This window comes from Nerophis ophidion, linkage group LG04 (genome assembly GCF_033978795.1).
Source record: "Nerophis ophidion isolate RoL-2023_Sa linkage group LG04, RoL_Noph_v1.0, whole genome shotgun sequence".
NCBI classification, from domain to species: Eukaryota; Metazoa; Chordata; class Actinopteri; order Syngnathiformes; family Syngnathidae; genus Nerophis; species Nerophis ophidion.
Window position 1 is genome coordinate 77,761,586 of NC_084614.1, and position 13,849 is coordinate 77,775,434.

General features: G+C 42.1%; 2 protein-coding genes across 2 annotated transcripts in view; both read right to left on the reverse strand.

Moving 5' to 3' along the window:
• Positions 1–13,849, reverse strand: part of LOC133550469 (class I histocompatibility antigen, F10 alpha chain-like) — a 100,971-nt gene that overhangs the window by 36,964 nt on the left and 50,158 nt on the right. The gene's annotated exons all lie outside the window — the stretch shown is intronic.
• On the reverse strand, positions 4,266–6,586 carry LOC133551937 (class I histocompatibility antigen, F10 alpha chain-like). The gene is made up of 3 exons (XM_061899148.1): positions 6,450–6,586; positions 4,898–5,164; positions 4,266–4,662 (listed from the first exon to the last, which is right to left on the reverse strand). Exons 1-3 carry the CDS (start codon positions 6,553–6,555, stop codon positions 4,352–4,354), a joined length of 684 nt encoding a protein of 227 aa, XP_061755132.1. The 5' UTR covers positions 6,556–6,586; the 3' UTR covers positions 4,266–4,351.

Here is a 13,849-nt window from a genome sequence, read left to right on the forward strand (position 1 = left end):
TACGTCACATACAAAATTTGACTAAAGAGTATTTTTATAGGATATTTTGTGTTTATCCTACAAAAAAAAGGGTGTTTGACTAATAGGGCGAAAAAAAAAAAAAAAACAGAAATGAAGAAGCTGTCACGTACTTGCATGGCTGCTCTAGTTGTGACCCCAAGATGCAGGAGACAGGAGGACGACGTGCGGGTGAGAGTCTTTTATTTCCCACAGGGAGCACAAGGAGGTGCAGCAGGGAAGTGCACAGAAGCATAAGCAGCATACAGAAAAACCAAAGTAACGTTTCACAAAACAATCCTTGAGCCCTGACTGGAGGGCGAGGCAGGCATAAATAGAAGCCAGTTGATTAAAGTAAAAGTACCAATGATTGTCACACACACACTAGGTGTGGTGAGATTTTCCTCTGCATTTGACCCATCACCCTCACCCCATGACCAGGTGTGGCCAGGCTGCCAATCAGCGACAGGTGAGGAGGGAAAAGGGCTCAGGGAGACAAACAGGAAGTGGGACCAAAATAAGAGCGCCGACTAGGAGATAAACACAAACGCAAACAGACCGCGTGACACCTGACGTGACAGGTCGTCACAGAAACGAGGGATGGATCTGAAATTTAGAGGGACTTAAGTGTTGAAAGTAAAAATAATGTTTGACTTATTTTTTATGAGTGGGGCCCGTTTGGATCCTAATAATTTCAGTGGGACAAGTTTTAATTGTCATTGCTCAAAAAAAATAATGAATTAAAATCGATGATGTTCTGAATTATTGACGTATTTAAGATTGCAATTACGTTGAGTGAAAATTATTTTGTGCTTTTGCCATAACAAAACAAGGTTTTGACCAAAATGGCGTAAATTATGAAAAAAAAAAAGACTGATAGGGACGGATAAACCTGAAATTGATCTAGGGATTTAAGTGTTGAATGAAAAAGTAAAAACATAAACAAAAATGACCTACTTCTACCATTTTTATGACTGAGACTCTTCCTGGTCCCCAAGAAAGCAGTGCGAGGCGAGTGGAGAAAAAACGGATTTATTGACAGAGATGTGACACAATGTGATATTGATCATAAGCAGCGGCCATTGAAAGAAAAGAAGAAATCCTCGTCATGACGTCAAGGCCATGAAACGTGCGATTTTACAGCCACCAACGTTTGATCTTGAAAGTCTTTTAACGGCCAAAGAAGAATACATGGAATAGCGTGAGGAGCAGTCGGACGAAGAACAAAGCACATCTCCATCTCATCTGCGAGTGTGATGACGTCCCTCAGCGATGGAGACATCTCCCTGTGTTCCAGCGCACAAAGCATCCTGGAGGAAGAAGACCACTCAGCACATTCCCGACAAAAGCAGGTGAATCCAAGTTGAACATCATCTTCACACAAGAACATTTGGAGGTGCAGACAGTCCATGTGAGCTTACTCAGCCTTCAGCCGCCTGCACGTTCTCGTCGAGCTCCACGCCGCCGTGGCGAGCTGCGGGACAAACGCAAACGGTGAAGGAAGAACATCCAGAAGGTGCCTCGTCACTCACATCAGATCTTTGAGGTGTGACTTGGAAACATGACGAGTCAGCACACTTGATGTCTCATTTGGCTGATCCTCATCATGAGGACTCCTGTCAAAAGTGAGATATGCCAGACTTTGTATTGCGTGTGCTCACAGGAGGGACTTTTATTGTGAAGGAGTCAGCTCCAGTTGGGCTTTTCCGGCTAAACTTGTAACAAAGGTCCACATCAGACCTCCATGTGAGTGACGCTTCACCACGGCTTTGTTTCTTGCGGCTCAAAGAAAAGATGTTTTACTTACCAGCTGGATCGTACTGGGCTGAAATGAAAGAGAAACAAGGTGAAGTGGACTTTTCCCCTCACGTCACGCCGTGTTTCTACGTGAGAGTGTGCGCTCTGTCTCTGTGGATCTTTGAGTGTTTGGCTGGAAGGCAACTAAAAGATGGCCGCACCTTTGCAGCCCGGATGAAAGCATCAACTCACGGCCTGGACCGAGTGCACCGAGAAGAAGAAGACAGAGGACATTGGCGTCCCTCACCTTGTCTGTTTCTGTGACGCCTGACCATGACCATGATGATGATGATGATGATGATGGCCGCCACAGCGAGGACCGCCGCCGTGGCAGCGAGGGCGACGCTCAAGTTGTCTGTGGAGAGCAAAAAAGCACAAGTGGAGTGACAAAGCATGAAGAGGAAACCTTCATGACTACTTTGCATGCAGACGTCAAGCGTTGTCATGGTGACATGGATCAATAATGGTGACAGGTGGACTTGTGATGGGAAACATCTCCAACTAAATGTGTCTTTCTCACCTTCATGGCTTGCGTTGCTCAGGATGCTTCTTCTCTCCAGCTTGGTGACCAAGTCCTCCTTGACGCCTGACAGCTGAAACACACATTCGTACTTGCCCTCCACGTCGGCCGTCACCTCCACTTTCAGCGCCACCGACATCTGGAAGGTTCCGTCGTGGTTGGGGAGTATCTCTCCGTGCTCCACGTCCTCGAAGATCTGCTCGCCGTCTTTCCTCCAAAATAGGTCGGCACCGTCGGGGTAGAAACCTGTCGCCATGCAGCTGACCGGAGAGGACGGCGTCTTCTGGAGCAGGAACACCTCTGGAAGCTCTGCACAGGAAGTGATGTCACGTGTGAACACAGGACAACGTGGGGAGAAGGTGTGGATGGAGAGAAGGTGGGGATGGAGGTAAAGATGGAGAGAAGGTGTGGATGGAGAGAAGGTGTGGATGGAGAGAAGGTGTGAATGGAGAGAAGGTGTGAATGGAGGTAAAGATGAGAAGATGTGGATGGAGAGAATATGGAGAAAAGGTGTGGATGGAGGCAAAGATGGAGAGAATGTAATAACGGAGGTAAAGATGGAGAGAAAGTGAGAACAGAGGTAAATATGGAGAGAACGTGTGGATGGAGGTAAAGATGGAGAAAAGATGAGAACAGAGGTAAAGATGGAGTGAAGGTGTCGATGGAAAGAAGGTGTCAATGGAGGTAAAGACGGAGAAAATGGAGGTACAGAGAGAAGATGAGAACGGAGGTAAAGATGGAGAGAAGATGAGAACGGAGGTAAAGATGGAGAGAAGATGAGAACAGAGGTAAAGATGGAGAGAAGATGAGAACAGAGGTAAAGATGGAGAGAAGGTGTGGAGGGAGGTAAAGATGGAGAGAAGTTGAGAATGAGGTAAAGATGGAGAAAAGGAGAGAATGAGATAAAGATGGAAAGTAAGAGTGGACAGCGGTAAAGATGGAGAGAAGGTGAGGATGGAGGTAAAGATGGAGGGAAAAGGAGAGAACGGAGGTAAAGATGGAGAGAAGGTGAGAATGAGGTAAAGATGGAGAGAATGAGGTAAAGATGGAGAGAAAGTGTAGATGGAGGTAAAGATGGAGAGTAAGAGTGGACGGAGGTAAAGATGGAGAGAAAGTGAGGATGGAGGTAAAAATGGAGGGAAAAGGAGAGAACGGAGGTAAATATGGAGAGAAGGTGTGGATGGAGGTAAAAATGGAGAGAAGGTGAGAATGAGGTAAAGATGGAGAGAAAGTGTAGATGGAGGTAAAGATGGAGAGTAAGAGTGGACAGAGGTAAAGATGGAGAGAAATTGAGGATGGAGGGAAAAGGAGAGAACGGAGGTAAATATGGAGAGAAGGTGTGGATGGAGGTAAAGATGGAGAGAAGGTAAGAATGAGGTAAAGATGGAGAGAGTGAGGTAAAGATGGAGAGAAGGAGAGAATGAGATAAAGATGGAGAGAAAGTAAGAATGAGGTAAAGATGGAGAGAATGAGGTAAAGATGGAGAGAAGGAGAGAATGAGATAAAGATGGAGAGAAAGTGTAGATGGAGGTAAAGAAGGACAGTAAGAGTGGACAGAGGTAAAGATGGAGAGAAAGTGAGGATGGAGGTAAAAATGGAGGGAAAAGGAGAGAACGGAGGTAAATATGGAGAGAAGGTAAGAATGAGGTAAAGATGGAGAGAATGAGGTAAAGATAGAGAGAAGGAGAGAATGAGATACAGATGGAGAGTAAGAGTGGACAGCGGTAAAGATGAAGAGAACCTGAGGATGGAGGTAAAGATGGAGGGAAAAGGAGAGAACGGAGGTAAATATGGAGAGAAGGTAAAGATGGAGAGAAGGTAAGAATGAGGTAAAGATGCAAGAGAAGGAGAGAATGAGATAAAGATGGAGAGAAGGTGAGGATGGAGGTAAAGATGGAGAGAAGATGAGAACACAGGTTAGGATGGAGAGAATGTGAGGATGGAGGTAAAGATGGAGAGAATGAGAGAATGAGGTGAAGAGTATAAAGAGACAGGGTGTAATGTCAGTAATGTTCCTATAGGGGGAGTGCTAACAAGTTAAAAGGTGAAAGTACATGTTGTGTTTCTACCTGTTCTCATTAGGACCTCCTTCCCATTGTTCACATGCTTCTTCAAGTAAGAAGGACATATCTCAGTGTAGTAAAACTTCTTGTCATCTAGTAGATGTTTGTCCTGGTCCCACTTGAGTTTGGTGGGGAAAGCTTGTTGTTTTGCTGCAGTAAATGTCCATGTCTTCATGTCCAACGATATGAAATCTTCTCCATCATAACCTTCCTGACGCCAACCTTTAACTTCATCAGTCTCATCATTCCATTCACATCCAGACATCAACTGGAGAATGTGAACACCTGAGACACACACAGTGTTGTAAAGCAGAGTGACACACACACACACACACACACAGACACACACACAGACACACACACAGACACACACACACACACACACACACACACACAGTATTAGTGTAGGTTATTATGGGATGGACAGAGACAAGTATCAGTGCAGTAATGTGTGTTTACTACAGTATAAAAAGAGTACATCAAATACATTTAAGTAGTAGAAAGTTCAACATAAACAAACCTCCAGTTTGGTTGAAACGCTTCTTAAAAACTTCAAGGTTGTGTTTGCCAGTCAACTCACTAACAACATTGATCTCTGTTTCTCTCTGCCAGTATTTTGGATCCTCTGCTGTGATTTTGTTCATCCAGTCCTGTTTGGCTTCTGCTTTCCTGCTGTTGCTGTCATAGTGAGAAATCTGAACTCCATCAACATAACCAACACTCACATACTCTGGGAAGTTTGGAACTTGAGAGGACGCAGTGTGGAAATACTGCAGCGTGTGAATCACTGAAAGAAGAAAACAACAACAGGATGACTTTTTATTATTTTGTTTCATGTTCAACAATCTTGCACTGTGAATATTTTAGCTCCTTCCGTCTTCAGTCGGGTCTTAAAGTGAACATCAAACACTGCTAGATATCACAGTCAAGACTCACATGTTCTATGACAAATACAACATATTAATAATATTACTAACATCTGTTGACAGTTTGAACATTTTGAAAATAAACATATATTTTCTACAATGGAGGCTGAATAAAAAGTACAACAGAGTTGAACACAACCTGTTCTGCCCATTTGATGTCGACTCTTACTGACATCTTGTGGCGGGGTGATGTTACTACACTTGATTAGTTTCTGACACTTCCGTGTTTGAAGATTCGTGTTCGTTCTTACAAGCCTTGGAAAAAATAAGTCTTTGAATAAGAAACACTAAAGTCAAAATAAATAAAGAGCTTAAATGGATTTCTCTGCTTCTGTAACCTTCTTGGAACATTATGAATTTTTACTGGGAAAAAGGGAAAACAATAAAATATGTTTAAAAAGAACCAGGATTAATGAATAAAGCTCCTAAATAATACAACAATAATTAATCAATAAGTAACAGAAACTATCAGAAGTCAACTAAGTGAAGGCACAAAGAGGATTTATGAATAAAATATTAATAAACTTGTAAAAAGGACTTACCAGGCGTCACGCTGTGCATTTGCACGACCAGAAGAAAGAATAAAAACAAGTTCATGATGTCAGCGCGAAACAAAAAGATGTTTGCCACTTTTAATCCCGCAGAGAAAGACAAAAGTGACGAACACTCGCTTGACTCGCAAACAGGAAAAATGAACCAGGAACTGTCGAGGCTCTTTTTATAATACTCCACCTGAGCCAATGAGGAGTCAGCATTCTGTGACGTCACAGTGAGGAGAGAAAACGAAACGCTATTCTGCACAGAAAAGTGGCAGCAGTCAACTGACAAGAAGTCTTCTACTGGACTCACTAGAGAGCGCCCCTTGTGGCCACGTCAGGTAAATGCTTGTGTGGCTTTTCTGGGAAATCACGTGACTTGACAACAAAAAGGTTTGTCAAGTTGGCCGCCAAACTTGGAAAGAAAAGAAAGAAAGAGGAATGAAGGTGAGATTGAGAGTTAAAAGTAATGACAGGGCTGGAACATCCGATCAGTGATCGTATTGTAGTCCTCTCAAGAAAGCATCAATACAAATAATGATTGATAGACATAAAGTCGCTACACCGCAGGACATCCTCACTTCTTTTTATTTCACGTCTTAACTTTCACCTCCGTTATGTCTCCCAAGCGTGAGGCGTCCCACCTCCGGTAACGGGACACGCATCTGCCTCGCATGGGTTCGATTCCCGGCCAGGGTTGCATCAGGAAGTTTCATCCTGAGTAAAAAAGTCAGCAGAAAGCCTTCATGAGATGGACTCGCTGTGGCCAAAGTGCTGAACGTGGGGGAAAAGTGTGAGGCAGACGCTTCTGCTGGCAGAATATCAAAGAAAGTGAAAGTAAAAGTAGACACGGTAAAGCCAAACATTGAACTCGATGGTGATCATTTTTATTTTTATTTTGTCGTACCTGTCAAAGGTGAACACACTTATCCACGTAGGTGAGTAGTAACGAGTTACATTTACTTAGATAAGAAACACAACTTTTACTTTGCTATATAACATATTCAATATATGTATAAAAATATACATTTAGGCCTCCACTCAGGCTTCATCCCAGGGACCCCAAAGGATTTTGTTCAAAAAAATATTTAAAATGTGTCATTATTTTGTATTATTATTATTCCAGGTTTAAATCTGTAGATCAACATTAGGTCTATCTGTCAATATAACCTTTTCAAAGATTTAAGTTGTATGCCCTTTTTGTCAAAGAAAACCGTCTTTTGTTATGGAAAAAAACACAAAATATGCAATAGTTTCCCCCAATAGAATTTTAAAGTGGAATATTTGAGAGTATATAATAATTGGAGGCTTAAAAATTTCAACAAATAAAAATATTGATTTTAATGTATTATTTTGGGCTTCACGGTGGCAGAGGGGTTAGTGCGTCTGCCTCACAATACTAAGGTCCTGCAGTCCTGGGTTCAAATCCAGGCTCGGGATCTTTCTGTGTGGAGTTTGCATGTTCTCCCCGTGAATGCGTGGGTTCCCTCCGGGTACTCCGGCTTCCTCCCACTTCCAAAGACATGCACCTGGGGATAGGTTGATTGGCAACACTAAATTGGCCCTAGTGTGTGAATGTGAGTGTGAATGTTGTCTGTCTATCTGTGTTGGCCCTGCCATGAGGTGGCGACTTGTCCAGGGTGTACCCCGCCTTGCGCCCGATTGTAGCTGAGATAGGCGCCAGCGCCCCCCGCGACCCCAAAAGGGAATAAGCGGTAGAGAATGGATGGATGGATGTATTATTATTATTTTTTTTAGCAATGACACACAAAAAATCCTACTGAAATTATTGGGGATCCAAAAGTGTCCTACTTATTAGAAATAAAAAAATATATTTTTTCTTACAGTTTACTTTAAACACAATCGTCTTCATATCAACTTCAGATCCATCAATCGATTATATGTATATATATATATATATATATATATATATATATATATATATATATATATATATATATATAAAGCAGACACAACTGCTCTTGGGAATAAAATATATACGAGGCTCTTATCACTGATAAAGAGTTTGGAGCAACTGAGCTTAAGGAGGTATTTATCACAGAGATACATTTTTTATGATTTGGGTTCAGAGATAGCAAAGTATCTATAAGAGTTTCCGGAGGACGATTTGGGAAGTGTGGGAACTGGGCGTGATAAATAATTATATTCGCATTTTCTCCCAGTATTGTGGGAGTTTTAATGATCAGCATATATTTTGCATGTTAATGAAGACAGAGACCCAAAATGTATTGCACGCCTTATTCTGCTCACTTAAGAGACACAATCCACTTTGCACAGGTTTAGTAGATTAGCTCTGCGTGTGCTATCGGGTTTGCACGTGTTTTATTACACGCAAACCTTTAATAAATCAGGCTCTATGAGTCCAACTCCATCCTGGAGACGAGGATTACACTTTGTCAGGCCTCTACCTTCACACCTGTGCAACTTGGGTGTGCCACCTGAAGACTAAGCACAAAATAACCACAAGAAGGTGCCAATCTCTAAGGAGGGGAAGTACAAATTATTAATTAATCCAAGATGGCGGAGTAGAGCATGTCGAAAAACTGAAGCTCCCCTGCATGCTCTAAAACAGGGGTGCCCATTACGTCGATCGCGATCGACTGGTGGATCTCGGTGGGTGTGTCAGTCGATCTCAAGCCAGGCATTAAAAAATAGACATAAAAATGAGCAATCATCAATCATACCAAGACTTCACTTTCGTCAGTTGTTTGACATTCTCGGCACCCGAGGATCTTGTGAGATGACGCTGGCTGCTGCGAGCTCATATTTAAGAAAGAAATCACTAACAGGGCGGACGCAGAAAAACACATTTTATTTCTAGAGACTCCGTACCTACTGTCAAAACTCTAAAGACCGACAGCACAGTTCCTGTCTTCACCATAAAAGACCTGTTTCATCCTGCCTGTGCTAACAAAATAAGAGTCTCAGAAAGCTAGCGTGCACAAGCTAGCAAGCTACGGAGTTTGATGCCAATGTATTTCTCCCCCGCCCTCAGCGACCGCTTTCTCACTTGCTTGCCCACCCGCACACTCACTGACGTCACTCACCTGCTGCCAGACATTAAAGGGCCACACACATATGCTACTCTCATAACAAAGTGTTTAAAAAGGAGTATGCAAGTTGGACAAATGAGATGCCAAATCCAACCACTTTCATGTGGTATTGGACAGAAAGGAGGACTTTTTTTTTCCTCCATTTGAAAATGTGGACGTTATCAGCACTACAATATCGCTAAAATTCGCTCCATTCTGTCCATTAAAGACGCTGAGATCATTATCCATGCGTTTGTTACGTCTCGCCTCGATTACTGTAACGTATTATTTTCCGGTCTCCCCATGTCTAGCATTAAAAGATTACAGTTGGTACAAAATGCGGCTGCTAGACTTTTGACAAGAACAAGAAAGTTTGATCACATTACGCCTGTACTGGCTCACCTGCACTGGCTTCCTGTGCACTTAAGATGTGACTTTAAGGTTTTACTACTTACGTATAAAATACTACACGGTCTAGCTCCATCCTATCTTGCCGATTGTATTGTACCATATGTCCCGGCAAGAAATCTGCGTTCAAAGGACTCCGGCTTATTAGTGATTCCCAAAGCCCAAAAAAAGTCTGCGGGCTGTAGAGCTTTTTCATTTCGGGCTCCAGTACTCTGGAATGCCCTCCCGGTAACAGTTCGAGATGCTACCTCAGTAGAAGCATTTAAGTCTCACCTTAAAACTCATTTGTATACTCTAGCCTTTAAATAGACTCCCTTTTTAGACCAGTTGATCTGCCGTTTCTTTTCTTTTTCCTCTATGTCCCACTCTCCTTTGTGGAGGGAGTCCGGTCCGATCCGGTGGCCATGTACTGCTCGCCTGTGTATCGGCTGGGGACATCTCTGCGCTGCTGATCAGCCTCCGCTTGGGATGGTTTCCTGCTGGCTCCGCTGTGAACGGGACTCTCGCTGCTGTGTTGGATCCGCTTTGGACTGGACTCTCGCGACTGTGTTGGATCCATTATGGATTGATCTTTCACAGTATCATGTTCTCATATGTTCTCATAGTCACCAGTATCATCAGTATCACAGTATCATGTTCTCATAGTCACCAGTATCATCAGTATCACAGTATCATGTTCTCATAGTCATCATTGTCACCGACGTCCCACTGGGTGTGAGTTTTCCTTGCCCTTATGTGGGCCTACCGAGGATGTCGTAGTGGTTTGTGCAGCCCTTTGAGACACTAGTGATTTAGGGCTATATAAGTAAACATTGATTGATTGATTGATTGATACTGTCTAATTCCAATCAATGCAAGTCATCAGAATCAAATACACCAACTTATATTCTTGTCTTCATGAAAGAAAGGAATCTATGTGTGTTAAACATGCTTGTATTATCATTAAACACCATTAACTTGTTAACAAAAATGTCTCTTTCATGATTAAATAAATATAAATCATAAATAGGAATGAGGTAGATCTCCTCGACTTGGTCAATTGAAAAGTAGCTCGCCTGCAGAAAAAGTGTGAGCGCCCCTGCTCTAAAAAAACCCTAAAAGAATCTCTATGCTACTTTGATTTCTGCCATAACTTTTTGTCTTTCATTAACAACACTTTGTCATTTTTCGCACACCCGCTACAAAAGTTCAAGTTCAATGAAAAAGGCAACAAAGGACTCGGGATCGTCCTCGTCTCAAACACCTGTCGTCACCGAGGCCTATCTTGAGACTTTACTCAGGAAATGTTTTAATGAGGCTGAGGATAGATCCCAAAAGCGATTGGAGGAACAACTTGGCTCAATTCATGACACTTTAGCCATGCACGCTGCCGACATTGAAACTGTCCGCAATGAGGTGTCTTCAATTAAATCACGAGTCCATAGCAATGAGGAAGCTGTGCTCAATTTCTCCAAAACGCTCACGCAGATTGAGAAAAAAAATGACAGATCTCGAGGGAGAATATTAGAATCATGAACATCAAGGAAGGCGAAGAAGGAAATAAGTAATGTTCTCAAATTAATTAAAGCTAATGAAGTTGATCTATTTTGTTGGAACCCATATTGACGATCAGATAATAATTTGTGCTTTTCACTGAAGCCACGAAGTCTATTATCGAATCATTTTTCCAATATTTTTGATAACTGTGGCAGAAGGGAGACGGGCCGGTAATTAGTGAAGTGATGTTTGTCTCCAGATTTGAAGATGGGGATGACTTTCGATAGTTTCATTTGTGAAGGAAATTGTCCAAGTCGAAAAGATAAATTGCAGATGTGTGTGAATGGTTTGATGATTTCTTCCGCTACGTTCCGGACTGTCCTCATGTCGAGGTCATGGATGTCACGTGATGTTTTGTTCTTGCTTTTCTGAATGACCTCCAAGACTTCCTTTTCGACAGTCGGAGTAAGGAACATCGAATAAGGACTTTTCAATAAATTCCATGGGCTGTTCATCATCAATTGGTATTTTTTTTGCCAGCTTAGGCCCAATATTAACAAAAAACATATCGAAGCCGTCAGCAATCATTTTCTTGTCAGTTATGATTAGGTCGTTCTCAACAAAAAACTCCGGATAACAAGGACTATTTGAACCATGCCCAATAATTGTATTTAATACCTTCCAAATTCCCTTTATATCATTTTTCTTTTGGATTGATAGTTTGGTGGTGTATTCTTTCCTGCTTGCTCTTAATATGCTGGTTAATTTATTTTTTGTACTTTTGTTCTGTTTCTATGGTTTGTCACCTAAAAAAAGTCCTATATAAATCATTTTTCTTTTTGCAAGCGTTCGCAAGCCCTTTGGTTATCCACGAAGTTTTTTTTGGAGTTACTTATAGTGCATTTTTTGATGGGGCAGTGTGTATCATAAAGTGAGAAAAAAAAATGGCGGCATAGCTCGGTTGGTAGAGTGGCCGTGCCAGCAACTTGAGGGTTGCAGGTTCGATTCCCGCTTCCGCCATCCTAGTCCCTGCCGTTGTGTCCTTGGGCAAGACACTTTACCCACCTGCTCCCAGTGCCACCCACACTGGTTTAAATGTAACTTAGATATTGGGTTTCACTATGTAAAGCGCTTTGAGTCACTAGAGAAAAAGCGCTATATAAATATAATTCACTTCACTTCAAATTATAAGCTGCATTTATATCTGACGTTTGAAAAACAGAATCCCAGTTTTGTTTCGCTAAATCATTTTTAAGTGCTGTTAATGATTGTTCTGTTGTGGCTCTTTGATAATATTCACTATTTACAGGTTTGGATGTTTTGCAGTTATTATTGTACACCATGAACACCGGTAAATGATCACGGACGTCACTCACTAACAAGCCTCCAGTTACAGTCTGATCCACAATGTTACAGAATATGTTGTCAATAAGTGTGGTGCTGTGTGTTGGGATTCTTGTGGGTCGTGTAATCAGTGGGAATAAGCCCATGGAGAACACGCTGTCAACAAATTCTGCTGTGCGTTTGTGTTTATTAGGATTCAAAAGGTTGATATTAAAGTCACCGCATACTATATATTTTTTGTTCCTCTTGAATAATTTTTCCATCCATTCGATAAATATTTTCAAGTGGGATCCTGGTGTTCTATAAATGCAGGTTACAATAATGTGTTTCCTATTTGAAAATGATAATTCCACAGTGACGCATTCAAAGAGTTCCTCAACAGCTAAACACATATCCTTTACAATACTACAGTTGATATTTTTGTCCACATAGAGCCACACCTCCTCCTCTCTTCAATCAATCAATCAATGTTTACTTATATAGCCCTAAATCACTAGTGTCTCAAAGGGCTGCACAAACCACCACGACATCCTCGGTAGGCCCACATAAGGGCAAGGAAAACTCACACCCAGTGGGACGTCGGTGACAATGAGGACTATGAGAACCTTGGAGAGGAGGAAAGCAATGGATGTCGAGCGGGTCTAACATGATACTGTGAAAGTTCAATCCACAATGGATCCAACACAGTCGCGAGAGTCCAGTCCAAAGCGGATCCAACACAGCAGCGAGAGTCCTGTTCACAGCGGAGCCAGCAGGAAACCATCACAAGCGGAGGCGGATCAGCAGCGCAGAGATGTCCCCAGCGGATACACAGGCAAGCAGTACATGGCCACCGGATCGGACCGGACCCCCTCCACAAGGGAGAGTGGGACATAGAAGAAAAAGAAAAGAAACGGCAGATCAACTGGTCTAAAAAGGGAGTCTATTTAAAGGCTAGAGTATACAAATGAGTTTTAAGGTGAGACTTAAATGCTTCTACTGAGGTGGCATCTCGAACTGTTACCGGGAGGGCATTCCAGAGTACTGGAGCCCGAACGGAAAACGCTCTATCGCCCGCAGACTTTTTTTGGGCTTTGGGAGTCACTAATAAGCCGGAGTCCTTTGAAGGCAGATTTCTTGCCGGGACATATGGTACAATACAATCGGCAAGATAGGATGGCGCTAGACCGTGTAGTATTTTATACGTAAGTAGTAAAACCTTGGTGCAAAACATTTCATACCCATTTAATTCAAACTCATTGCATGTATTCTCATTCATCCATGTCTCTGAAATACCTATAATATTAAATGGAGATTTAAAATGACTCAAATAGTCCTGGATATCATCCAAATGAGAGTATAGACTCCTGCTATTAAAATGTCCCAGTGATATATTATCATCTTGCATAAATGTTTTATCAAATGTAACATCAGTATAATATAAACAATCATTGTTGGTGTTTTGAGGAGCATTTCTATCTGGATCCAATCCACTCATAAATCTTTGTGATTTGTAGTTGCTGTGATCTGAGAAATAGGTTGATTCCAAATTTTGGGAGTTTATCAAATCTTCATTTTCCTCTATTTCAGAGGAGAATTCACTATCAGAACTATGCATATCGAGTTATCTCAGGGACATGAAAAAAGGAAGAGGGTGTGTGATCATGGTCAGATAAATGATTACTTTGTTCCTGAAACATGAACAAGAGACGAGGGGCATATGGTCAAGGACTGTGGGCCACAGACACAC